This window comes from Myiozetetes cayanensis, unplaced genomic scaffold, assembly GCF_022539395.1.
Source record: "Myiozetetes cayanensis isolate MyiCay16 unplaced genomic scaffold, myiCay2020 scf1, whole genome shotgun sequence".
NCBI classification, from domain to species: Eukaryota; Metazoa; Chordata; class Aves; order Passeriformes; family Tyrannidae; genus Myiozetetes; species Myiozetetes cayanensis.
The window spans coordinates 34,860,463-34,887,943 of NW_026086604.1; the positions used below are offsets into that span (position 1 = coordinate 34,860,463).

The following is a 27,481-nucleotide window of genomic DNA, read 5'->3' on the forward strand; positions in this document are numbered from 1 at the left end:
GCATCCCTTCGCGCCGCGCCCCTCGGCAGGGCGGGGCGGGGCGGGGCGGCTCTCCGGGACTGCATTTCCCAGGGAGCCGCGGCGCGGGGCCGGGCCGGGAGCCCAGCCCGGAGCCGTTGAGTCCGTTCGGCCGCGGGCGACGTGGCCATGGGGCGCTTCGCAGGGCTCCGTCTCTGTCCGGCCGCCACCCTCCTCGTCCTCCTCCTGGCCGTGCTGCGCTGCGCCGCCGCCTTCGTGCTGCGGGAGCGCTCGGCGGAGCGCAACGACAAACCCATCATCGGTAAGGGGCGGCCGCACCCCGCGCATCCCCGGCCGCGCCGGGCTGCCTCGCAGCCGCCTCGGCGGTGCCGGGGGAGGGAAGCGCCGCCGGTTTCTGGGTGGAGTGAAATGTCTCCCCGAGCGTAGGTTTGGTTGGAGCTGTTGCAAGGAGCGTTAACGCTATATATACATGCTTTCTCTAAAAAAAAAAAAAAATCTTAAAACAACGATGGGCTATTCAAGATGTTATGGTGCTACGCGGGGAAGCCGAGTCTTCGTCAGGTTATCTGTGTTTATGCGGTATCTTGTGAAGAGCCACCGTAATTGATGCCCCGTTGTCTCCGTGCCTGTAATTCCTCCGGGCGCTGCAACCTGACAAATCGGAAATGGGAGTTTAATTAATTAATTAATGAGAGCACAAGTCTTATGAGGAGCGGCTGAGAGAGCTGGGGTTGTTTAGCCTGGAGGAGTCTCAGAGGTGATCTTATCCCTCTCTTCAGTTGCCTAGAAGGAGATTGTAACCAGGTGGGGTCGGTCTCTTCTCCCAGGCAGCTAGAAATAGGACAAGAGGGCACAGTTTTAAGCTGCACTGGGGGTGTTCGGATGGACATTAAGAAGAATTTCTTCACAGAAAGGGTGTTTAGACATAGGAATGGACTGCCCACGGAGGTGGTGGAGTCACTGTCCCTGGAAGTGTTTACGGAAAAACTGGATGTGGCACTTAGTGCCACGGTCTAGCTGACAGTGTGGAGTTCGGTCGAAGGTTGGACTTGACGGTCTCGGAGGTCTTTTCCAACCTAACTGATTCAATGATTCTTCTTTCAGTGTATAATATTTGACATATGCGTAGTGCTAATTTTCTTTTGAACTTTCAGGGATATTGGCACAGGAATGCCACTTTGGTGAGTTCCAGAGCTTTGGAAGATCTTATATTGCAGCTTCATATGTGAAATTTGTGGAATCTGCTGGTGCCCGAGCTGTGCCAATAAGGTAGATTTTTTTATATCCTTAGGAGTGGGTAATAATTGTGTTATGTAAGGGTACCACCTTAGAAACACAGAAAGCAGTTGTGCTGCTTTTCTGAGTGTTTATTGCTCCTCAGAGACTATTGGAAGATGTCAGAATTTGCAGGGAGTCTTTAGAAATCAGAATAAAAGCAGAGTGGACATGTACATTTTAATATTTCTTCTTATCTTAATAGTCTTTGTTTGGAAAGTACTAATTTTTTTTACCTGTAAAATTGCCCTTTGTAGTTTCCATGTTTTTGAAATTAGCTGTTTTAAGTCTACTGTGTAGTGTCTACAAATGCACATATATATCTAGATACACAGATACCTACTATCTCTTGTCACATTCTTTAGCCATAAATTTGAGGAATCAAGGAAGGCTATCAGCACTCCTTTAAAAAACCAAAGTCCCATTCTGTTCAAACTATGGGTCACTAACTCAATGTGTTATATTGTGGTTGTTGGGTAAAAAGTAGCAGACTAAGTAACATAATTGACTATATTCATAGCCAACAACTAGCTATAAAATATTAAGTACACTGAAATTGAATGATAAAATTATAGTTGTCAGAACTTAAAACCTATACTAATACATCTGCAGAAAATCTACACAGTCCAGTAAGAGCACCAGTTAAGTGCCTGAATTAGAAGCCAACTTTCCTCATGTAGCTAGTGTGACTTTCAGAATGTCCAGAAGCTTCATCCATAAATGGATGCTTCTAATTCTGGCAATTAAGTTAGATGCAGCAAAGCTGGATGCTTTGACCTATACCCAGTGTATCAGTTCTGCAGATATGTAGCCGTCTGTGCTATCTGGTTTTGTCTGGGGTAGTGTTAATTCTGATATGAGTCTGTGTGTTGAAGCTGTGCTGAACACAGGGTTGATAATATAGAGACGGGTTTTTTATTGCTGAGCAGTGCTTACACAGAACCTGTGTTTTTCATACTGCCATGCTGGCAAGGAGGTTGGGGGTGCATGGGTGTGACCCAGGGTTTGCAGCTCTGCCCTTCTTGGAGTCAACTGGAAACCGGAGTTGCCGGTCTGGAGGAAGTAATAACCATACCATTCCTGTAAAGGGTCAATTTTTTGAGTGTCTGCAAAAGGGTCTCAGAGTACCTAATCCTGAACTGTACCTGACAGGGCCCTATTTTCAATCTTATGGATTGAGCTGTTTCAAGTGAAGTGATTAATTTGATTGTGTCTATTCTATTCTGTTTAAAGCATGCTTTCTACATATTCTCTGTGGCTGATGCTTCTGTCAATAACAATTATGTTTTTGTGGTTAAATATGTGTATTTCATATGTATTATATAATTATTTTTTTGTGTTTCAGATTAAATCTTACAGATGAAGAATATAACAGAATATTCCATTCTATTAACGGGTAAGTTTTGAACACTGATTTTCTGTTGAAAGACATGATTGTTTCATTTTTGAGCTCTGCTGTATTCCCAAGAACACTGTCTTCCTACTCTTTATAGAGGTTGTGCTGGGCACTGCAGATGTGAAAATATGTTCTGAGAGAGTGCATTATTTCATCCACTATTGGTGCCTTTCCTTCCTTGAGGAACACGTCAGATAATCTGCAACAGTGCCAAGGCTCATCTTGGCATTCTCTTGTACTGGTCTGCAGGCAGGCAAAAGTGGCACCATAATTATTAGCAATTTTGCAAGTGAAATATCCCATTTCCTCCTTGTTATTTTTTCTCTCCTCCTCATTTGAGCTGTCACCTTAATTTTGATGTTTAATAGCACTTGCTTGGTATTTCATCTGTTCCTACCCTTTCCTTAACAGATTTTATTGTGGGCTTAGCGAAGTCAAAACCTTTTATGGTTTTTTGGCTTTATGTTAAAAGTGCACTTTAAAATCAGCTGATACTGCACTCCACAGCCTTAATTGTATGTGAGGCCATAGCATGTGATTGGGCTACTTGTAGTCATGAGGTGAGCATCTTAAACCATGGATATTTTTGGTAAGGTTATGCATGTGCTAGAGTGTTAATCAGCAAGTGTAGAATTTTCAGAATTTAGGCCTTTGGCTGTCCTCAGAGAGCATTGCCCTCGTGTACCACAGCATGCCCTGTGCACTAAACCACTGGGTGTTTGTGGTCTTGTGATATATAACCAAGTATGAGACAGTGACACTTTGTCCCCTGTGGCTAATCATGTTGGAGACAAAATGAATCATTTCATCCCTTTTTTCATGACTACCAGCCTCTCTTTGGTTACCAAAAGGTCTTTTCACCAGTGGGGTCTTCCATTCTTTCTACCTCACTACCTACCTCGATGCAGAATAGGGTGTTAGGCAAGTAGATCCAGTTCCTGTGCCCTTGTGTCTTTGCAGTGACTGTCAGTTGAGTTTGTGCCATGTAGGTGAGTAAGGATGTTCTATATTTCCTCCTGTAGTCCTCCACTGTTACTTAATGGCTTCGACAGTATAACTGTGTGTATAAATAACAAACAGGATCTCTGGAGGGAATTACTTACCTTTTTATGGAAACTCAGAATAAGAAGGAGATACAATGATTTTTCATGTTGCTTCTTTACAGTTGGAAATTTCTTATTATTAAGTGCTACCTTCTTAAAATCATGAAGTTCACTATAGTAGAGACATAATTTTATGAATATAGCAATGGACTCTTGAGGTAGCCTTTGAAATGCTCAGTGTACATCATCAGCTCTAACCAGTTAGAGATACTGGAATACACGTAGTTGCATTTCAATCTGCTTATGACAATCTCAAGCCATTATCATTGCTACTTAATGGGTTATTTCCTTTTTGCATTAGCAAAAATGGCAATCATTTTTCCTAATTAGTATTGACCAGTTTTTGGTTTGAACAAAAGGAACAGGTAGAGTGATTTTTTCACCACTTCCAGGTAAGGATCACCTTATTTGTTTAATTAGATCTCTGAAGAAATCTATAATCTAGCCTGTTTTAAAAATACCTGTAGCTGTATTAATTTTTAGTGTTGACACTGAAGAGTAATCTGATTTATATTTTTGTAAATATTACTTTTCCACATAGGACTTGGTGACTTTTGCATGATCCTGTGTGTTATTCACCTTAAAATAAACGTGGTCACAAGGGTTTAAAAGCACAGTTGCTCTGCAAAGGCTTGGGATCACTTGAAATGTTAGTTGTTTCTAACTGCTTGTTAGTATCTCATTGATATGGGTTGCTGTTTCTAGAGCACAGAAATGCTGAAGAAATCCTTCAACCATTTTGGTAAAAAATCAACAACTAGTGGATATGACTTGAGTAAATCTGAGGTTCTGCAGCAGTAGCATAAGGAGCGCTCACACATCCAGTTCTGTTCTGTGGGCACTGTTGCAGATACAGCCAGAAGAGGCTTCTTTTATTTCATGATACTGTTTTGATGGTATTTGATTACTTTGTGTTATCATGTGTACATGTGATATCTCTGCTAGACTGTACTGAATCTTTTTTTGTGGTATTTGGGTTTGGGAATCCATATGGGGAATTGCTACTGCTGATTATTTTTTGTGGTGGAAAAGGCTTGTGCACTAATTTTTTGAAATGGTTTCTGAGATTGCTATAGGATCCTGTGTGATCAAAGGTTATGGCCAAAAGTACTTTTTTTCCCTTTTTAATAGGAACTTTTTGGTCTGTGTTGTCTGCAATAAGAAGATCACTCTACCAGGGCCACAGTTCTTCTTTACTGAAACTGAATAGGATGAATTAAGATTTGGGCCAGAATTTTAAAGTGGTAGTAAGAGCCAGTTAAGAGTCAGGACAGGACTTGACAGAGTCATGGCATACAACACTTTTGTATACCAGCTGAAATCTGTATGTCTTATGTATTTTCTGTTTATTCTCTTCTATATGTTGCATATGTTCTATATGTGTAGGCTCTTCTATATGGTCACTACTTTGTGATAACAATCATTCTTCAGTGGAAGAACAGTAAGATTTAGGATATGATTCAATTAAAGACTAAACACCTAAACTTAGCTGTCTGCATGTGCACTAGCTGTCCAAAGTCACACCATTAATGGAGTGCTAGTCAGTACAGTCAGAGGAGCCAACAGGGATGTTCAACCTACCTACCCACCAGTATCTGCTCTAGAAAACCTATTTGAATCTCCAGTGACTTTCCTGACTAGATCCCTGCTGTCCATAATGGAAGTACAGATGCCTGTCTGCAGATTTCTGAAACCTAGACCTGAATCCTACCCTTAAAACTGCTGTCAGACATTTCTCTGTGTACATTTTCTGCATTCTGGTTTTATCACTGTTGTTAATCATATTCTTGGATGTTGCCTTTCAGGGTACTTTTTCCAGGAGGTGGTGTGGATCTTAAGACTTCAGAATATGCGAGGGTTGCTAAGATATTTTACCACAAGGCGTTAGAGGTAATTACTGAGGAACAGTCTGTTCTTGTTATTGTCACTGTTCAGAGATCAAAATGACAGGTTCATATTTTTCAGTTTTGCACTGGCATCCAGCTTGTTAACTGTAAGCCTGAAAATAGGTAGCACATTTCTTGCTTCTGCATTGAAAAAAAGTCATTTAACAGCTTATGATTCAGACTTCTGACACCCTCTTCTGCTCAGAAGGGATTGTGGAGAGACTCTCAAACCAATTTGCAGTAACATAACGCTAAGGCCTCCCTTCACATATGTTACAGCAAGTGAAACACCTTTATTCTACCTTATCTCTAAGTAGATTTAAATATATCTGTGGAGGTGCAGATGGTGGATCTACATTAACACCTCATACCGTTTTACCTATTTCTTTGCATTGGTAACTTTGATATAGCAGATTTTTAAAGTAAACACTAGCTTAATGTATAACACACAAAAGAAGTGGGAAGAGCACTTGAGAGGTTATATTAACTATCTCTAAATGTTTATATGATCATTAACTTTATTAAGAAAAGATTGAATTTCTGAGAAAGCTGTTTCTTTTAAAGAACAGCAGGAAGACTCTGAATCCTTATTAAAGATTTAATTCTCTTAGAGCAGAAGAGTTTCAGATACAAAGCACACATTTTGAGGTAAAACTTGCTTTGTGGAAAGGCATGGAGATGCACTGAGCTTTATACACAATCCCTGTGATTTGTTAAGAATCTTCGGTAATCAAATTGAATAAAAACATACCTTTTCTTCCTTTTTTCCTCTTTACCAGCTTTATTTTATTTTCAGCTAACATTGATTAAAATTGTCACAGAAGCCATACTTTGGAAAACTTTGCCCCATTCTAAAGGCAGTTATGAGTAGTGCTTAAACTGTTACTGTGGCAGAAGTGTTCACTGGCAGTGAGGAATTCCTCTTCTACTCTTGCTACCAACTTTCCAACAGCAAGCAAGCAAAGCACAGGCAATGGCATTCACAGGACCAGTCACTGCTGCAACTCAGTAATTAAGTTCCCTTCTCTTCAGTCCCCATGACACCAGTGTTTTTATTCTTTTGCCTGTCTTTATTCATGGTGATTGTTAGTCTGTCGCCTTAAACCTGAGTCTTGCAAGGATTGTCTCACTTTTATGTGAGACAGTTAATCTCATTTGTCTCTTTGGAACTGCTCGCTGTGTGAACTGCAGCCTGTGTCTTGGTATTGAGTACTGGGGCAAGTGTTTCTTGTGGTTTGTTGTACTATTATGAAATTCTATTTACATTTCACGATGATGAACTGAATTGCCTATGTCATTTTATGGTCAGAGAGGCAGGTTTATTAGCTGATGTGTGTACTATCAGTGAATGAAAGGCAGAAAATAATTGTCAGTTCATCATAGATAACTCTTATTAACAAGACAGGGTTTTTCTTTTTCTTTTCTGTTTGATTTTTTGTTTTGATTTTCATCTTTCAAGACTAAATTAGTACTATAAAATATTGGTAGTTTTACTAAGGCAAGGTAAGCTAAGGCTGAATTTTATGTTTTCCTAAAACATGTCAGGTCCTTTTCATTTGCCAGTGTTCACAACGAGAAATTACTTTGATCTGGCTCTGCATTAATATGAATAGAGGATGAAAAATGCTAATCTCCAGTCAAGTCAATAGAATTTTACTAGCTAGGCAAAAACCTAAATGAAATACTGTTTTCCAACTTTTAAATTAGTTTTTAAAATGTCATATCTTGGGTGTTGTTTAGTATATGCTCAGCCTCCGTACTATTGTTTATTTAAAAAGCGGGGGGGGGAACACAAAATCTTTGTGTCATTAGTAATTGCTATTAAACTGTAGCTTATTGTTTGCCTTCAGTGTTTCTAGTCCTCACTTGCAACTCCACTGTCTGTCTTTCACATAAGTCCTGTGCCTAGCTGTACATGACGGGTGGTCATGAAGACTGCAGTACTCTTAGCCTTCTCTCTGTACATGTTCCATGTCTTGCTCTGAGAAGTAGTTCTATGGGTTTTTATTGCCATACTGTCTGAAATGCAATAGGGTAACATTTTTATTCTAAGCCCGTCATTTCAGCTTTCTCAAAAATGGCTTTGAACAGCAGCTCTCCAGGGGCGAACTGTGTGTGTGTGCGTTGTGGTATGCATAACTTAAAAATGTTTAGAATCAAGTTAAGAAAGACTACTCAGATTTCACAAAAACAGGAGTTCTGAAACATGTCCCAGTCTCTAACATGTGCTTACTATCAGGTATAAACCACATAAAAATGCAGATTTCCACTGCATGTATGCAATGTGCTTCGTTAAGTGACAGGAAAAACTACTTGTGTTCTCTTTTTCTTTCTTTTTCTCATTTTTGCCTTTTTCCCTTGTTTTCACACTGATCTGCCAATTTTTGTACTTTTCAAAATGGTTGCCCCTTTTTAATGTTGCTTAAACTCACATTTTCTCTTTCTGGAACACAGGTCCAAACCTGCTAGTTAAACAAATGTATAAGTATGTCACTTAAGAACATAGCTATGTTAGTAGTAGGATTAATGTTTTCCTAATACAGGTGGGTGGGCATGAACATGTGGACATTGCAAAGGTCCTTGCTATGTGATCATAGTGTGCTTCATATAAAAGTATGAATTGCAAGGGATAGGCTTGTTCTCAAAATAGTGACAGCCTCATTTGTGTTCCTTCTAATGATTGTCTTTTTTATGCAAATGTTGCCATTTTGTGCTTTCTCTTTAGGCTTCTCTCAACATTACTTATTTGTAGAACAGAACAGCAAATCAGGATCAGCATTAGGCTGTTTGCTGCTTCAACATGTGTATGTTATCCCTTAACGTTCATATTTTAGGAGAAAAACTAAGGGAATCTGTGCTTATTTCAATAGAATTATTATAATTCCTCTAGTAGTAGTTTGTACTACTGTAATAGTTATACTTCTCACCTACTCAAAAGATAGTGAAAAGAGTAGGAAGTTCTTAACAGTCTTTTTCTCTGTAAACTTTCATTACCTTTTCCTTATGTTTTTACTTTTATTTTGAAGGCTAATGATAATGGAGATTATTTCCCAGTATGGGGAACATGTCTTGGACACGAAGAGCTTACGTATCTCACAAGTGGCGAAGTTTTACTTGTTAATACCAAGACAAATGGTTTTTCGCTCCCTCTGAACTTTACCTCAGGTGAAAAATCCATTACATCTCATGTCTGAGTTTTACTGAGAGGTGGTATATTTTCATGAAAAATATTCAGCGGTAAATGTTTGGGAGGTTTCTGAATATTATCTTGTTAAATTTTTTGTTATTAAGTTGCCTTGATGATTTTTAGAAAGTCAGTACAGCTCTGCCACTTATAAAGCAGAGATGTGAGCACAAGCCATTTGAAACCAACAGCAGTCAGCAAAAACCACAGTTGTGGCTCTTTGAGTCATTTGATAATTTGGACCTACAAAAATAATGTCCATTTAGGGCCCTTTTTGTTACCAGTTGAACAAAATTCACAGATTCAGAACATATCAAACTTGGAGAGCAGGTGATTTAAAGTTTTTCAAATCACATCTTTCCTAATGATGAATATTAACATTACTGTACCATTTGAATCGTACTGAAGTCAGAGAGATCCCTTAAGATAGAGCTGTGGCACTCAGTAACAGTGGTAAAATGTGGCCTCTGTTGATACTTTACTCTTTACTTTATGAGTCGTCCATCTGCAGATCATGGATCATTCACAAGTTCTGTCATTTGTGCTCATTGTGAGTGGAATGGCTGTTGAAATGACCGTCAAATAATGATGCTTATTTTAGTGAGAACTTAGGTAGCAAAATTGGATCCTCTCTGAGTCAAGACAGTGGTAACAGCATATTGGAAATCAGTTGTAGTTATTTCACTGATTTTTCTTGCAGCATATTCTAAAATAAAAAAGTTTTACTACCAAAACCAGTTTTACTTTAATTCAGCATTTTATTAATTGTCTTCTGTTCCGTATTAGTCCATTTGATAGCAGTTTGGGTAATGGACAATATCCTTTTTCCATTTTTTTTCTTTGTAATAGCTGCAAAAGACAGTAGATTGTTCAGGAATTTCCCTGATGACGTATTACACGCGTTTGCTACTGAGCCACTGACATCAAACTTTCATGTATGGAGCCTCTCCATGGAGGTATTTGATCTTTTTATTTCCTGTGTACAAACTAATTTGTTTTGTTAAAACTAGAAATAAATGAGCAAATAACACCTTTCCCCCTTCCTTATCACAGAATTTCACAAATAATGAGAAGCTTCGTAATTTCTATAACGTTCTGACGACTAACACCGATGATGAGGTGGAGTTTATATCTACCATGGAAGGTAGGGAAATTAATTTGCTTTGGAAACTGTCACTGTAACAAACTAGTTCTTTGGAGGTGTTGTGGCACTGATGTTAATTCATATTGCAAATTGTTAGAATAGCAAGATGAGCATCAGCCCTGTCAGTGCTCTGGCTTTGAGGAGCATACTCTGTTTGCAGGGATATTTTATCTTTTGAGTACATAACTGTGAGGCTAATTACTTCTCTCACCCGCTATTCCCCTTCCAAGTATGCTGTTACATTTTAGAACTGGTGTATTTGAGTGCTGTGATGTGAACTGCACAGCCCTTGTCCTGGAGTAGTTTAATGCCTCTGCAGAGCAGCGTGCCTCTGTTGCACCTTGCTTTCCATCTGTCTGCTTAGGCTTGCTAGATGCTCTCTATCTGTTTACTGTATGGGAAGAGCAATTCAGGCTGCTGAGGGAATAGCAACATCCCTCATTACTTTAGTGGCAATACTGGTAATTGCCCTCCTCCAAAAGCCTTTTGCATTACTTGCCTTGTGTTGTCTCTTTTGCACTAGGCTTGCTCAGCACAAGAAACAATTTAGCTCTTCAGGGAGTGCTTTATCTTGATCAGTGCATCACTAACAGCCCTACAGTAAGGCCCAGCTGTCACCAATGGGATTCTTCTGTGTGGCATACTGGCTGTTCTCCAAAAGAGAAGAATAGCACTTTGATCAGCAAACCTGATTAGGCTAATGACAGGCATCATCCGTGCCTGCAAGCGGTTTATCACAGAGCAATCATCAGCTGCTGTGCTGCTATTCTCTGTAAGAAAGTTAAGGAGTGACTCCCCCAACATGTATCAGGCCTGCCCAGAGCAGATGGGAGCTGCTTCTGGATTGACTGGGCCTTAAAGGAGATACTAAGACTTGGATCTCTCCTGTGGAACTGGCATCCTGTGTAGCTGTGAATATTGAATGTTGAGTGATGCTGGCAGCATATAGGAAGTTTTGAGACTTATACACTTGTAACTTTATTTTTAGTGTGTGTATATATATATATAAATTCTGAAATGAATAATCAAAAAAGTGATGTACAAATATTTTCTTGCATGGAACAAGACCCTTCTTCTACAATATGCATTTATTTTCCTTCAGTTCTACTGTGATTTTAACAGCATTCCAACCTGTTGTTTAAGCTTTTGTGAAACTGTTGATAGGTGAGGCATATTTGTAGCTCATCCTTTGAATTTCTTTTGCATTAAGATTAAGCACATAATATTCTTAAGGCACACACCTTGCTTACATGCCTTATTTTTTGTTGTAGCATACAAATACCCAATTTATAGCCTGCAGTGGCATCCAGAGAAAAATCCTTTTGAGTGGAAGCATTCTCCAGGCATTCCACATTCCCCATCTGCTGTAAGAGCAGCATATTATATGGCTGATTTCTTCGTTAATGAAGGTAAAGAGTTTATTATCTGTAAATGTGGGGGGCAGAGTGAAGCATTAGTGAAAATCTTTGAAGACAGCAGACTTCTTTTTCAGCTGTCAAAGTTCAGTACCTCATACAGCTTTCTGAGAAGATGACTGCAAGCTTTATAGGCTTATAAAAAAACAAGGGATACTAGAAATAGAATGGCTTAGTGAAAGTGACATCAAAAGGCCAAGCATTCCACAAACTCTTTTCAATAGACTGGCTCTAAAGCATTGTGCTGTAACTTTCTGCCATTTCAAAACATCACTGTAACATTTTTACCTCCCTTGCACAAATACAATAAAACAAAAAAATACTCCATTCATAATTCCAGAGGTTTCTTCAATTCCAAACTGGCTTACAGTCATTCAATATCTTCTCAATTTTGCTTGCAAAAATGCATGTCATCAGGATTATAAATACTACTTGGCCAGTATATGGATGTGTCGAAGGGGTGCAATATAGTGCCCAACAGTTGTAGACTGTAGACAGCACAAAAAGTTTTTTAATTTTACAGAAGTGCTCATTTGTTTGTTTATACCTTAAGAATCTGAAAGTAATTAGTGCATAACATTTTGATAGTTTATGGCACTTCTTATCTATTTGCTATAAATGAGCAGAATGTAAATACAGGAGTAGTTGAAGGAATCAAACCTTATTCCTTTATTTATCCCTGTTAAACCATTCTGCTGTACTATTTATGAAATTTTCTTACCTGATTGATTTGCACTATGAACATTAAGCTATTTGATTAAGCTATTTGAGTTTGGTCTCTAAACGTGATCTCTAATCAAAAGAGTCACCTAATTGGAGAAAGTAGACTCTGATTTAAAGAAATACATCTTGTGCTGACCTAGTCATTGAGAGTGTAGAAATAAAAGTTGCGATCTGTACAAATTCAAGGCACTTTTTTGCATAAAGCAGTCCCACTCATCTTTGTGAAAAGGTAGCACAACCTTGTAGAATTCCTTGTCAGTATCTGTAATCTTCCTGTATTTTAGGAATTTTGATAGGGTACTTCTGGCCAGGCTGAATTGGGGCTCTGAGCAGCCTGGTCTAGTGGAAGGTGTCTCTGTCTGTGGCAGAGAGGTTGGAACTAGGTGATCTTTAAGGTCCCTTCCACTGGACTAAGACAAAAAGAAAAGGGGAAAAAGGAGAAAATATAGTTTGAGTCTGTTTTTCCTTTTGTTGTTTAATACTAAGATGCAGTGTGTTTTCTAGTTTTGCTCTCTACTTTCCCTGGTATCTCTTCTCACACTGTATTACCAATAGAAGTAAGCTTGCTCAGGCCATTATCCAAGTAAGTGTGGGGAAAAAAAGTGCCAACTCTGCTTGCAAGTCCTGTTAAGACACAATGCATGTGAGTTCTGTTATGTGTTTACACATATGATGAGCTTGCTCATAGTGCCACACAGATGTGTCATTAGCTTTGGGATTTGTTGACCTTCAATTCTATAGAGCGGACTTGCTTCAGCCAGCTGTGTGTGTCTACCCCCTATCTCATCTACCAAATTAAAAGTTATTGGTAAGTTGTTGGCAAGGTAAAGAAGAATAAGCTACTCCTACTGTGTACTTCATATCATAACTTTGTGATGAGTAATTAGTGGTTTTAGCTGATGAAAGGTTGAGTTTCTTCCCTAACTTTGAAAATAAGCCACAGGGTGAAAAATGTAAACTATTCTCAGCTGGCAAAAATACACTCATCTGTGACAAATTAATAACTAAACCATTCTACTGAAATATGATTTTTGCATCCATCCATCATTAATTTTAACTGTGTAGAGTTGCAATGTGATACTTTCAGTGAGCTGATACTCTGATGCATTTATTTCAGTGTTAAAAGTGTAGTAATACTGGTATTTCTGGTATATACTGCCAGTATTTTGTGGATAACTGTTTCTGTACAGTCTTGGCTTTAGATTTTCCCTCTCCAGTAATAAACTATGCTATAAACAGCTTTCTGAAGATGTTTCTTCACTTGGAAGTTACTGTAATTCCATTTGCTGTGATGCTACACAAAATAACTTAGTTTACCAAGACAGATATTGTTGAGGAGGATGACAATAGAGTGATCTGTACTTTTAACAATGTTTTACAGCCCGGAAGAGCCTGCACCATTTCCCCAGTGAAGATGAGGAAACAAAAGAATTGATTTACAATTATGATCCAGTTTATACAGGAACATTTTCTGCATTTCAGCAAACCTATTTTTTTGATTGAGTATCTTGTCAAAGGTGCAGTGTATCTTGTCAAAGGTGCAGTGTTGTTATTTATAAGTGGAATTATTTGCCAGCATTGTGTAATTAAGCTGATATATTGACAGAAAGGCAGAACAGTTTTTCTTTACAATGATTTATTCTGCATTGTTGGAACATTAATATAAAAATTTACATTCAATACCATAATAATCGTCTTGGATCACACCTTATGACAAGCTGCAGAAAAGTGCATTTTTCTTTCCAGGGAAGAGGACTTGATTGTGCTTATAAACTTGGAAGTAATCGCCTTTAGTACAAGGAAAAGCTTTCATATATTTTAAAATATGAGAGTTATCTTTGTAAAATGTTGTGGACTGTGATAGCACTAGACACTTAGATACATTGCTTAGTAAAATCCTGTCCTTTTCAAATGATTTAACAAATGAGACTCTTGGATTTGTCATAAATAAGTGTATGCAACCAATTTCTTGCCAGGGATCTTTTGTCATTTCAAAAATTGGACAAAGTAGTAAGGAGGCCTGATAGCAAAAAGATGTTTTTGCCTAAGAAGCTTGTTAAATCCAATTTGTGAAATTGTTTCTCCTGTACATTCAGCATTGTTTGAGTCCTTGTATCTTGTAAAGCCTTCTTAAATATGAGGATGCTGTGTAAAGTCGGCATTGCAAACATCAAATAAAATAAGTAAGTTTGGAGGTCATAGTTAAGTGCTGATACTACCTTCTGTTCTTTTCAATTCAGATCTATATATCCTCCAAGAACTTGTCTGAGAGTAACTGGAGTCAGCAGCCAGCTATGAGATCAGACATTCATTGCTATGTATTTAAAAGAATGTAAACCTAATTTTTTCTCTAAAGCGTCTGACTTTTCCTGTAGCTGGATAGAATTTTCACTTGGAGTCGAGAGGTGGTTTGCCGTTAACTTGGTAAAGACAGTAGTTTCTTTCTGTCTTGTTGGGTAGCTCGGTGCAGCTAGAATTCAAACAAAAGATGAATGTATGTGAGAAACCTATTTAAAGCAACATAATGTGATAATAGCAGTTGCATGCAATACACTGATACCTTTTTTTCTTTGCTTCGCACTTAGTGAAAATTTTGTTCAGTGGTTTTGTGTGGTGTCCAAAAAGGAACTAAGATGAGACAATCACATATAACTCTCTTCTATAGCACAGCTTCAAAACTCTTGTTAACATCTGTAGGAATTTGGAGTTTATGAAGAATTCAGGTTTATACCTCAGATCTGTTTTGTAGAACCTTATATTCTCAGGTAGCATATCTGAATAAATCTGGTAAGTTTCTCAGGTTTTTCAAATAAAACACTCTCTAACTTATTCTTTATCATGAAGCAACTGCATAAGAGAATGTGAAATGCATCAGTTAAAAAAAACCTGTGAGGAAACTTTAACTGTGACTACCAGAAAAACACTTCCAGGTCATTACAAGCCTAAATATGTGATATTACAGCTTATTTTTACATTTGTCAGATCAGCCATCTTCAGGAAATGTTTATCTTTTTAATACAGGTGACTTAATTATTAAATGACTCCTGAGTAGAACCAAGTGTCAAAAGAGGGTTTATATACAGTGCTCTACAGTTGCATATAAACGTAGCAGCTAGGGTACTTACAAACCAAGCCCATTCTTCTACTTCTTTTTCAGGCTGAGTTCTTTGGAATAGCTCTAAGAATTTGCCTAAGTAAGAAGGGCAGGTTTTAGCCTTAAAATCAGGGATCAGTCTTGCAAGTGAAATCTCTGCTAACAGCAGTGGTAGTAATTAGTTCCTAAGTGTGTAACTATAAGTAATGTTTTGTGTAATATGGCGAGAGCAGTTTATATATTTTGATTTGTATGTATCTTTCCTTTATCTTATAAAGCCCTACTTGATGATATGCATGATTTTTCTATGATAAATGAAATAAACTTTTATTCAAGCAGGTGTGTATTTTTCTTCTCTTTTAGATACCATGGATAAAGTATTAATAGTCATTGTCTTTTTGTTTCCATCTGTGATAGTCACAAGTCAGGAGGCTACAGTAGAGGTTACAAACTGTGTCTGCTTGCTATGGTTACAGCAAGTCAGGGTCAGGATAAGTGAGATCAGTGGCCTGGCACAGGCATACCCACAGCACAGCTCAGGCTGCAACCCAAGCCCAGGGCCTGAGCTTAAATGCACTTAAATGTGGCTGCTGAGCCAAGGGGCAGGAACTTTCAACAAGGCCACCCACAACTCGTTCTCAATACAGCCTTTTCACAGCAGGCCCATCCCAGGAGCAGAGTGTCAGAGCTCACTTGTGCCATGGGCAGCCAAACCCCTATGAAGGTACGAAGAGGCTGCAGGACTGGTGGGACTCTTAGGGCTCTGAAAGATATAAGAAAAGAAACTGCTGTCTGCTGTGTTCAGTGAAATGAAAATTTCTGTCTGTTGCTTATAATACATGGTGTCTTCTATCGTGTTCTCCAGTCAGAAGCAAACTATAGGAACTCAGAATGAGCTAGCAATCACCCAATAGAGGATTTAAAATTTTGTTTTAAAGAAGTTTCATTAGACCTTCTCTCTGCTCTAAGTGATGTACAATATTGTTTTTCATTACTCAGACAGAACTTCTAACATTTTTAGAATTCAAACTAGAGAGAAAAAAAGAAGAGGAGCCTGTGGCCATACTCTCATCTTACTGAGAGTCTGGCTTATGAGCCTAATCAACTTGCTTGCTGCTGTATGGGAAAAACATCCATCGATCAGCAAGGTAACCCCATGTGTCTTGCAGATTATGTTAAATCATCTTTAGGAAGGAAAAGTTTGAAACGGTTTCCTCTGAAGTATTCTGCTTTTCCCACTAGATGGCCTACAAGAACCAGTATTTTATGCAATTCTGTAATCGGGTGTGGTGGTGTCTAAAGTTGAGTAAGATACTCACTGTACTGTGGTATGTAGTTTTGTACCAGGGTATTGGGCATGTGGGGGAAGAATAAGGGAGGAGACAGAATATCACTGGACTCTCTCTGGCACAACTGGGACTATTGGCAGGATTGCATGAGAGAGATTATATGAACGTGGAATTAATTCATCTGGGATTAAGACTTGTTTCCAGTGAGTATTTAAACCTTTCAAGCATTAGCTGGAGGTAACTGAAATGACATCCGTCTTTTCAGGTTGTTGTTCCTCCCTATAGCTACAGAATCTGTCTTAGTTCTATTTTCTATAAATATGAAACTAGCTTATGCAAAAGAGGACAGCTTTAGTTTGCAAGAACTGAGAATTTGATCTCAGAAAACCTTTTCCAAGGAGGCAGGCAAGACCAATTTGAATTCCTTCAGGTAAAGAAAAAATTGTAGGGAAGAAGCATCCTGAAAAGGTACTGTAAGTACTGAATTAAAGAGTAAGAGCTTAACCCACAAGCTTCATTGTGGGGAAAAAAGACCACAAAACAACTCACCCAAACTGCCCTCCCTCTTCGGCTGGCAAGCTGTGCAAAATTTCCCAGCAAGCTAATGAATCCAAAACAGGGATCAGTGTCCAAGCAGGCCATGATCCTCTTCCTACTTCTATGCTGGGTAGTTTATTTTTAGGTTAATTTTTAACCTTTTCCCCTTCAGCATCCGTGCCACCTTATTCATTGCTGTGGATGCTGCTCAGCAAACCAACAGCAAAAGGTGGACTGTACTGGACAGATTTCCATAGAAATTCGTGGCCTATTAGGGATGTGGTGGTGCTTTTCTTGGAACAGCAAGAAAAGTATGGGAAGGGTTTGAACAACCAGGAAGAACAATAAGGAATTATTTCCCAGTTGGGTGTTATCCCTGTATTGCCCTTAGGAGGCAGGGTCCCTGAGGTGAGAGAAAGAGCTGTGTGTGTAGCCAGGTGGCTGAAGACTGCATGCCAGGGCACACTTAAGAGTGTTTGGATTTGAGGTGGGAGGGTGTGCACAAGATTTCACAGTCATTTTTACCACAGTCATTAATTTTTTATTTTATCTGGGGTTGTGTTTTGTTTTGGTCTTTTTTTCTTCTGTGGAGGCCCCGTGTATGTATCTGGTGGTGGTTTTATCAGAAAAGCTATGTGAATTGGCTGGGGTCCAAGACCCATTAAGGTTTCTAAGTGCCTTTTCAAATTATTTTGGTTTGAGTACTTACGTGGAAGACAGATTGACAGATACTGTGAAGTGATTGATTACCTTCCTTTGTTAGCCTTCTTTCCCAGGGCAGACTTCTTCTCTAATCCAGTGCTTATTTATAGGGCAAATAGTGAAGTATATTCCTGCCCGCCCAGGGCCACCTGTTGATAAGGATACTGTTCCAGCTTTCATCACTTCCTCATTATGTTTATATCAGTTTCATAATCAGTATTTAAGAGCCAACTTCCTCTGTTAGTTTTTATATAACCAAAAAATTTTCAAGACCCTTTCATCCAAAAAAAGTTTAGATCATTTAGAAATGGCTGTCATTATTTGGAGGAGCACTTGAACAAGGTATTTACTCCATATTTAAGCAAAAAACTCTCTAATTCTCTGTGATTCTCAGAAATGTAGTGAACAAACATCCCTTGCAACTAAGCTTTCTGAAAATGAAAAGTAAAAAGCAAACAAACAAAAAGGTTAAATGGAGTAAATTCTACAAGTTGTTGTTCTTGATCATCAAAATAATTGGGTTGAGTACTATTAGCCAGTGGGCTGGTTTTGGCTGGAGTAGAGTTAATTCTCTTTACAGTATCTGGTATAGGGCTGTGTTTTGCATTTGTGCTGAACACAGTGTTGATAATTCGGGGATGTCTCTGTTATGACTGAGCAGCGCTCACACAGAGGTAAGGCCCTTAAGGCCCTTTCAGTTTCTCACCCCCCTCCACCAGTAATCAAGCTGGGGGTGCACAAGGAACTGTGAGAGGACATAGCTGGAACAGTTCATCCCAAGTGACCACAGGGATATTCCACTCCATATGGCATCATGCTCAGCATACAGATGTGATGGAAGGAGGAGGAAGGAGAGGACATAGGGAGTTAAGGCCTTTGTCTTCCCAAGTGATTGTTAGCCACGATGGAGCCCAGCTTTTCTAGAGATGACAGAACACCTGCCTGCCTATGAGAAATGGTTATTTAATTTCTTGGGTTGCTATGCTTTCATGCACAGCTTTCACTTTACTTATTAAACTGTCTTTATCTCAGCCCATGAGTTTTCTTGCTTTTTTGCTTCTGATTCTCTCCCCCATCCCTCTGTGGGGGGGAGTGAGTAAGGAGCTGCATGGGACTTTGTTACTGGCTGGGGTTAAATCACAGCTGCTTGTGACTATGTAGCTCCCAAACTGCCTTTGATGGTCTATTTCACTGTGTGCTTCCAATTATATGAGTCCAAGAGCTGATATTGTATGTGTGTAGTTTCTTGCTGTTTCCTGAAGAATAGATCAGCAAAACAGAAAGATTAAAATAGCAATTTTCTATCTAGAAGCACAATAGGAAATTAGATTTTTCCTTGTGACTTCGTGATGCACCAGTATAAACAGGCTATAATGACTTGAATTCAACCTCAGACTGGGAAGTTTGAACTTCACATGCCTATACTTGACTGGCATTTACTCAGCAGTTCTTGCATTAGGCTAACTCCTAAGGGCCTCGTTTTTCAAAAGACGAGACATATTATTGTGACTAATTACTCAATTATTTTTTTATTAGGTACTAATTGTTAATACTATTACTAAATTTTGTTAATAGTAATGCTGTTATTATTGGTGTTATGGAGGGAGGCACAAAGTACAGTGAATAGTTTACACCATTTCTGAGATTTTTACAAAGAGTTCATGGCAGAATGGAAATACTCCAAAGATTTTGGCCAAACCAGTTGTCACTCCAGGTGGAGCTAGTTCTTTGAATCCTTCTAAGCTCCTAAATCCATCAACAGCATTTGGTACTGTAGTACCACTGATGAAGGCCATTTGCAGCCCCTCAAAACAGGTCTAACCATATCTTGTACTTTCAGAAGAAAAGAGATAAACGTGAAATACCTTATTACCTGCTTTGCTTTAATTTGAGGAATCTGTACTAATTGTTTCTCATTAATATTTGCAAGAAGAATCTTAGTCCACCCTTTCAACCAAAAGTATCAGTAAGTCTTTTGCCTCTGGAGTTATACTCACAACACTTTTGTCTCTTAATGCCACTAAGGTGAACACAACTCAATTTTGTCTTACTAGGAACAGAAGCTAGTTCACTCTCCGTCTCTTCCCACTTTGGTTCTTGCAGATTGTACTACTTTGTGGCTCCTTAGGGAGTTTAGTTACTATACCAGAACTTTGAGCCAGCAGTCACTACTTCTTGCTGCAACAGCTGCCATAGTCTTCCCAAATTATTGACTGTTCTACTTCAGGTGCAAACGAGAGAACTGGCTTCATGAATGTAACACTAGATGCTCTGTAGCACTAGATGCTTGAGCAAGCCCGGTAGCTCCCTGCCCAGTGTGTGTCATCTGAAGCTGAAGCTCAAGCCATCCTATCCTGAGCGATGGCTAGACAGCAGTGCTTCAACATAAATGTCTTTCATGTCCTTTTATTCTAACTATCAACACCCTTGCCCTCCCTTAGTTGCATTTACAAGGTTTCCCTAAGAGAGCTGTTCAGAACCTGTGAGTCGTTTTCTCTTTATTTTCCACACCCAGGGAGTCAGAGAGGTGAAATGAATTAATCTGGATTAATCTGTAACTGTTTTAACTGAAAGTGAAACTTGAGTTTAAGGTACGCTGTAGTTTTTAAGCTGTGCTTTAGTGCAATGAGTGGGGAAAAGTTATGGTACAGATAAAATATGTATCTTTATACATCAATTTTATTTTAAGAGAAGTTGAATTGCATCATATCAGCATGGGGAATATCAGTCCAGACAATAACATCTGTCTGAACAGCAGGGCTTGCTGGGCCTCTTTTGTTGTCCCAAATTCCTCACTTAAGTGTTTTGATTGCCGAGTCCAGGCTTCCTCTGCTCCATGGATATCCCTCCCAGCAGTAGACATGCTTCCTTACTGCTTCTCTACAGCTGTGTGGTCCAAGGAAGATGGTGGTGATCACGATAAACCTCCTGGGCACTCACTGCAGCTGAATGCTCATCCGTTCAGTGGCATTGCTAACAAAGCTGGTGTATATTTTGAATTCCTAGACAGCCTATTTGGTTTCTGGCTGATATGAAACAGATCCCTCCTGGCATCTGCTGTCCCTAGGTTGAGGAATTGGAGCATGTTTATACAATACCATTAGGACTAGGATTTACTGTGGGAAGAAAAAAAATTCTATTTAAAACAACAAACAAACAAAAACCCCACAAACAAACAAAACCAAACCAAAACAACAACAAAACCCCCAAACAAAACAAAAACATAAAACCAAACCCCCCAAACCAAACTGTCTTTAAAACAGAGCTTGATTGTCTTGCTCAGTGCTCAGTTACAAGATGGATGACCCCATATGGTAAATGAAGAGACTAGACTGATGTTTTTCTTATGAACTTTGCTGCAGCCTCTAAATCACTACCACACATCATTTTTATTCCTTTAGCACAGCTTTTCTCCTGAAAAGCTAATTAAAAAGAAACATGATCTCATACTTTCATGAGTAGCAGGATTTTTGCTAGTTATCCTATTCTCTCTGTCCTGTAGAACTTATCGATAAATTATCATCTAGATACCAAGACTTCAAAACAGACAAGAAAAATTAAAGAGCTTCATTTCTGCAGTTTGAAATTAGTCTAGAGCACTAAAAAATAAAGGTAATGAAGAATTGGGATGTCTCATCTGCCTGATTAAACATCTAAGAAGATGCATGACTGACACTCCTCTCCAATCTTTATTTATTTGTTTAATATTAAAAAACTCCTCAGATGTGTGTAAGCCATCTGCTGTTCTCAGATTCACCGAGCCTTGGTACATTATACATCTGCAAAGCATTTTCATTTGATGCCATTAACTATGGAAATTTGCAAATGAAAATTTCCATTAGAAAAAGCTGATGATTTCTAGACATTTCTCATTATGACCCAATCTTTCCTGTTTTGTTCTCAACAACTCCATTTTGATCGTAACAGCTAAGATGCAGACTGCTTTGGCAGTCACTGGCCAAGCAACAGTAGCCAGGCTGGGTCCTTCTCAACATGTTTGGGCCACTGAACCTGATTATTTCCTCAGTGTGCTGCAGAAGTCTCCACCTGGAGATGGAACCCTGGCTCAGCCAGAGGACTAAAGAGGAGCCTGGAACCTAGACTGTGGTGTGGTGAGCGTCGTGGTCTAACAGTGCCAGAGTGAGCAGGAAAGCATGGCTGTGTATGAGGAGTTTCAGATGGAGGAGAAAGCTCTGTCTGCTGACATGGATGTCAGACAGCCCAGGGAGTGAGCATCCCAGCCGGCTATAATCTCATCTGCCTGCTTCACAACCCCATTACAACAACAGTAAGCTGAAGTATGCCTTAGCAATGCCTCTTGCTCCTTCTGCAAGGGCAGGGAAAGCCCACAACTCTTCCTGGACAGAAGCATAGTTGCAGGGGGATGTGGGAGGAAGCCCAGCCTGGGTCAGCTTCATCCAGACCTACCACGCAACTGAGGTCGAGCTGCTGTCCTCTCTCTGACTCCGTTTGCCTGCCTAACTGCTGAAAGGTGTTGTTTGTTTGTACAGTAACAAACATGATGGGATTTGCTGGGACAGCTGCTGTAACACAGCAGACATATGGAAATTAGAAGGAATATATCAGTGCCATGAAAGAAACTATCCCTTAGCTCCTGGATGCAAGCTGAAGCAGTTGCAGTCAGTTAACACTGTGTTTCTTCAGGCATTGGACTTCCTGACTGACTCTTGTTCTTGATTTGAACACATACCTGTGGCTTTCAGTCATCCTCCTGCTTGCCAGCTGCAATATCTGAAAGATGTAAATCCCAGCCTTGTGCATGGAGGGGGATAGAATAGCAGTGTTCAGTGGATAGGTACCATTTGACCTTCAGTGCTAATAATCTCCTTTCACCAGCAAAATTCCAGGAGAAGGCCATGCACCAGGGGAATAGTCCTTAACCCTCTGCTTCAGAGAGCCTTCTATGTAGCAGCAAATGCTATGGGCCTCTTCAAGTCCCCTGAGGGAAAAAGTGATGGTGTGGAGGTCCCATTCTAATGAGTGAGGCATAATTTCACCATATGAGGCCCCATCACATCATAGAAATGTCTTTCTCTGAGGAAAGGTGGTAGTTGACCCTCTACCTGTGCACATGACACTGCTCTGCTTCTCCATCCATCAGTCAACACACTTAGATGCGTGGAGGGGAAGTCATGGGTGCCACACAGCAAAGATTTTATTTCACTGAAGAAAAAGGTGTGAATGGAGAATGCAAATTCTCGTTTGTAAAGTACGAAACAAATTTTCAGGTCAATCCCTGTATGACTCAGGCTTCTCTTAAACTGCACCTGCACCAGCACTTTCCATTCACCTTGCAGGAGTAGCAACATGTGGAGCAGAGTGAACTAGACACATCTGAAGAGATCAGTGACCAGTTACAGAAGTTGATGGATGCAAGAGAGCAACTGTGGAGATTATCCAAATGTCTTCCTGGGTCCAGGTCTTGGTTATTAATACTGTCACCAGGGCCAGTTTAAAAGACAGACAACTTCCTATAGCTGTCTGCAGGGTTGCCCAAATAAGCACATGCTATATATCATTAAACATGCTGTGTCCAAGGCATATGTGCCCTGGGGCACTGGACTTAATTTTACTGTACTAACAGTCTGTATATTTATACTGAACAAATCAAGGGTTGTTTGTTTATAGCTGGATCAAAGCTAATACTCACTACAAGCCAAACCACCCAAAAGATTATGAGATTACTGGAGATCTGGGAAAAATCCCAAGTCCTCAGATGATGAATCCAAATGATGCCAAGCAGGTGTAATTTCTGGAAGGGTAGAAGGGACACATCCAGGAGCAAGGACCATGAAGTAGTCCTACACAAGAGATACCCATAAATTAAATCCTGTTTAGCTATATCAGTCTTTGCACTGTTTTTTACAGAACACCTCTTTATTGCAGTGTGGTTTTCGACAAAGTCTTCTTGTCTGCTTTGTTAAACCATTTAGTAAACACTTCTGGGTTTTGTTTGATTTTGCAAAAATAACAACAGCAACCCAACATAGCACTGAGTTTTGTGAGAGCAATAGGACGACATGAGGTGTTAACCCCAGGAGGTATGCAGAGTACTACTGCTCAGTTACTAAACACTGAAGTGCAAGCAAAGTCTGGGGACTGTGTCACAATTCCTCACTGTTTTGTAACTGCCCTAAGTGTTCAGGAGCACTTTTAACTACAATGAAGAGTAGTATGTTTCCACTTCAGTCTTTTAACCTATTCCTAGGACATTTCTGTGGTTTACAGTGTTTTGGCTGTGTGTTGTTTTTTATTTGTTTGTTTGGTTGGTTTTTTAAACATCTCTTACTTTTCCCCTGAGGGAAAAAGAAACATAGATAAAACACAGTCCTGTAAATGGCAATGTGTTATTTTTAGTTCCTGAACTGTGCTATGCTTAGTTAGTTTATGCAGCTGAAAATGAAAAAGACAATCCCATGTCCTACAGCAATATGCATTTATGTATAGCTCCTAATAACTTAAATCCTTCAGTTTATCTGTAAAGGACACCCATTAAAGTTGTGTGTGAAGAAAGCAGGACAATCCTTCATATGTAATCCTCATACTTAAAAAATTACAAATACTTTTTTTGTATAAGTGGGCAACTTCACTGTCAACCTGCACACACCCTTAACATGCCTGAAAATGGGCATCAGAAACCTAAATGCATTGGAGTAATCCCACCCTCTCTGTTGATTTCCTGCATAACTCTCGCTGTTCTGTTGTGTTTGCTTCTCTTATAGCCCAGGGAATAAATCTCTCTGTGACTGGCATATTTTTTCTAAATTGCCTCTCCTCTCTGAATATGTAATATTCCCTTTCTTATGTTTTCTTCTTTGATGCATCTTTCAAAATTCTCATCTCCAGCTGGTGCTTTCTCCCAGTCTGGGCCAGCCTTGCCAGGACTTTGAGTCAGCCTGACTGAAAAGCGTGATGAGGAGTTAGTGACAACGTGACAGCAGCAGAGGGCAAGGGTTGATGCCTAATGCCCTGTCCTGTACTGACTCACACAGAGCCTGAGCAGCTGCTGTGCCCTCCTCTCTGCCAATCACAGCTGTGGGCAGACCTTGGTCCCCCTCTTCAGACTAGACTTGGGGGTATGGAGGGGACGAATGAAGGAATTTGATGCCAGCACAGGTTTGCGATCTGAATGCGGTACATCCTTAGTCCTTTGTCTTTGCAGCCACCTGACGATTCCCATCTGAAGTCAATGGAAATTGAATTGAATCTAGAAAGTGACCTGGGAACTACTAGTAGGGTTTCCATGCAAACACCAAGCTTGTTAGTCAGCAGCTCCACTAAATGAAATAAGGCAAATCTGAGTAATATCCTACTGTCTCTAGGCAAGGGCTACATAGCTATTACTATTCTCACGTCGCAGAGGAGCGTGTTAACAAGGATTAAATATTACTGTGCAAGTCCCACAGTGAGATTCCATGTCACAGCCACAATACAATGTGGGCCATTAGGCTGAGGTCTCACTAAACAGCTCCTTCAGAGAAGTCCCAGAGTGCCTGCTGTTCCCTTAAGTTTCCGTGGCTGATATAGGCTAGCAGCATGCCTTGCAATTTCCTAGCACAAAGAGAAAAGGCCTGCATTTTCTTCTTGGTTTTCCAGTAAGGCTTGGACCTCTGAGCAACAGCTGTGTTAAAGTAAGTAGCCACATCTAGTCAAAAAGTCAAGCTTTCATTCTTCTCCAGGAGGACAAAGACATATCTACACACCATTAATCACTAATGCGTTGGCCCAAGCAGGTTTTCATCAGTCATTTTAAATGTCATTATAGAGGACATAAGTGCTCTCAGAAGATAGCTTTTGGAGTGTATATTCCAGTCAGCTCCAGGAAGTCATCTGTATGTAATTTAGAAGTAGAAATTGTATTTGTTAAAGAGCTCCCACTTTCAACATGCCGCCTAATGTTATGCAAAATTATATGTCACACAGAGCAGACTGAGAGTCATAACAGTTACACTTGATGAACAGAATGAATCTCAAAAGGTAGGAAGCAGTCCTGCAATACATTATTCATGGTTGGCCAAATTAGCCCCAGAAACTGTAACAGGGGAAAAAAGGATAATGTATAGCTTTTTTCACTCTCCAAAGATTCTGACTCCGATGTCACATTTGCTCTGCACATGATCTCCTTGCTTAAGCAATCTATAGAAAGAGTTTTCGGAGTGATTAGATATTTCTGCATTGTAAGTTTAAAAGCTTACAATATTTTAAAACAAAAATACTACTACGACAACAAAACCTTTATTAAATAAAAGTATTTTGTTTTGCTTTAACAATCAATTACTTCTAAACAGGAAATAACTAGTAATTTTTCAGGTGAGACTGGTATTTTAATTTACTTGCATGGCAAGTTATCATTTAAGAATATGAACTTTCTGGCAAGACAGAGAAATGAGGATGATCCCTAAATATATCAGTAATTTTGTGCTGCAGATTAGTGCTCCAACAAGTGCATTTCCTGGACAAGAGGGAGAGAATCCATCCATAGCCCTTCTACACATACAAAACAAAAGTATTTTATTATCTCTGAGTTAGTTTGTATCAAAAAACAGGGCACAGACCCTTTTTCAAACATCTACATTAATAAGAGAATCTGAATATTCAAAATGCAGACAGTGCCTGACTTTCACATTCACTTTTACAATGTTAACCTTTAAGTCTTTTGCTGAGAGATAAAGCAGATAAAGTTTCTCTATCACCTTTCATCATGAAAGACTGTATTAGTCTTTGGAAGAGGAGTTTTAAACTATGCATAGTCATTTCTCATATGTCCTGAATACATCATCTGGTTTGGGAGTTAACCAAGTCATAGAAAAAGCTCCTGTGACCTAACCCGCTCAGGTCCCACTTAAACTTCTCAAGATGCCACTTGAGTGCCTAGTTAATAAATGGGTTTGCCTTAAATATGCTTTTGCTTTGTCCAGGTTTCCTCAGATGCTCAGGAGCTGACCATACTCTGAACTGTCTGAAGCCAAGTATCCTTCATTGAAAGATCAGGAAAGGAAAAACACAGAATTTGTATATTTGCTTCACATTCCTCTGACTTGACTCTGGGTTGGAGTGAGATGCCCAAATTAACAGCTTGATTACCACAAACCCCACATAGGAGCAAGAGAGACACAGTTCACTTCCTCCTGTTCCTTTGCTAATGTCAGGACTGCTAAACTTCAATATTTTGTATAAAAAATGCCTAAGTTTAAGTAGGATGACTCTATTTCTACTCATGCACAAGCCATCTGAGTCTAATCCACTGGTTTTAACAAACATTCTCCATAATGACTTTAGTGTAGCTGAGGCTCTGGCCATCACCTAACTGCCTGTACATGCCAGATCATATCAATTCAGCCAGCTTCCATTTCTAATTCTATGCATAATTCATTCTAATTTAAAAATCTAACCCAATCTTTACTAGTGCGTATTATGAACTCTTGACTCAAGTGAGAATCATATTCTGCTGAGGTTCTGGATTTTTTTTACCTTAAGACTTTTAGGTCATGGTAAAATCCAAGTTTAATCATTAGGTGTACATTATACACATCTATAACTGGAATTGCATGTTAGTTATCCAATTGAAAGTAAATAATATTTACTGTTGTTAAAGAGGCAAAGAAATGATAACTTCCTGGAGTGCATAATACTGTGTGCTTCCAGGTAATGCCAACCTACTGAAACAAGCTCAACATAGGAATGTAGCTCCACAGGAGAAGGTGTTTATGGGCTAGTATCAGGTCAGTATTGG

General features: G+C 39.5%; 2 protein-coding genes across 2 annotated transcripts in view; both read left to right on the top strand.

Annotated features, from left to right (window-relative positions):
• LOC126647092 (aspartyl/asparaginyl beta-hydroxylase-like) overlaps positions 1-27,481 on the top strand; it is a 724,697-nt gene that overhangs the window by 189,884 nt on the left and 507,332 nt on the right. The gene's annotated exons all lie outside the window — the stretch shown is intronic.
• GGH (gamma-glutamyl hydrolase) lies at positions 102-15,537 on the top strand. Its single transcript, XM_050329064.1, has 9 exons — positions 102-280; positions 1,134-1,248; positions 2,600-2,650; positions 5,559-5,643; positions 8,666-8,804; positions 9,673-9,779; positions 9,877-9,967; positions 11,239-11,376; positions 13,487-15,537. Exons 1-9 carry the CDS (start codon positions 148-150, stop codon positions 13,606-13,608), a joined length of 981 nt encoding a protein of 326 aa, XP_050185021.1. The 5' UTR covers positions 102-147; the 3' UTR covers positions 13,609-15,537.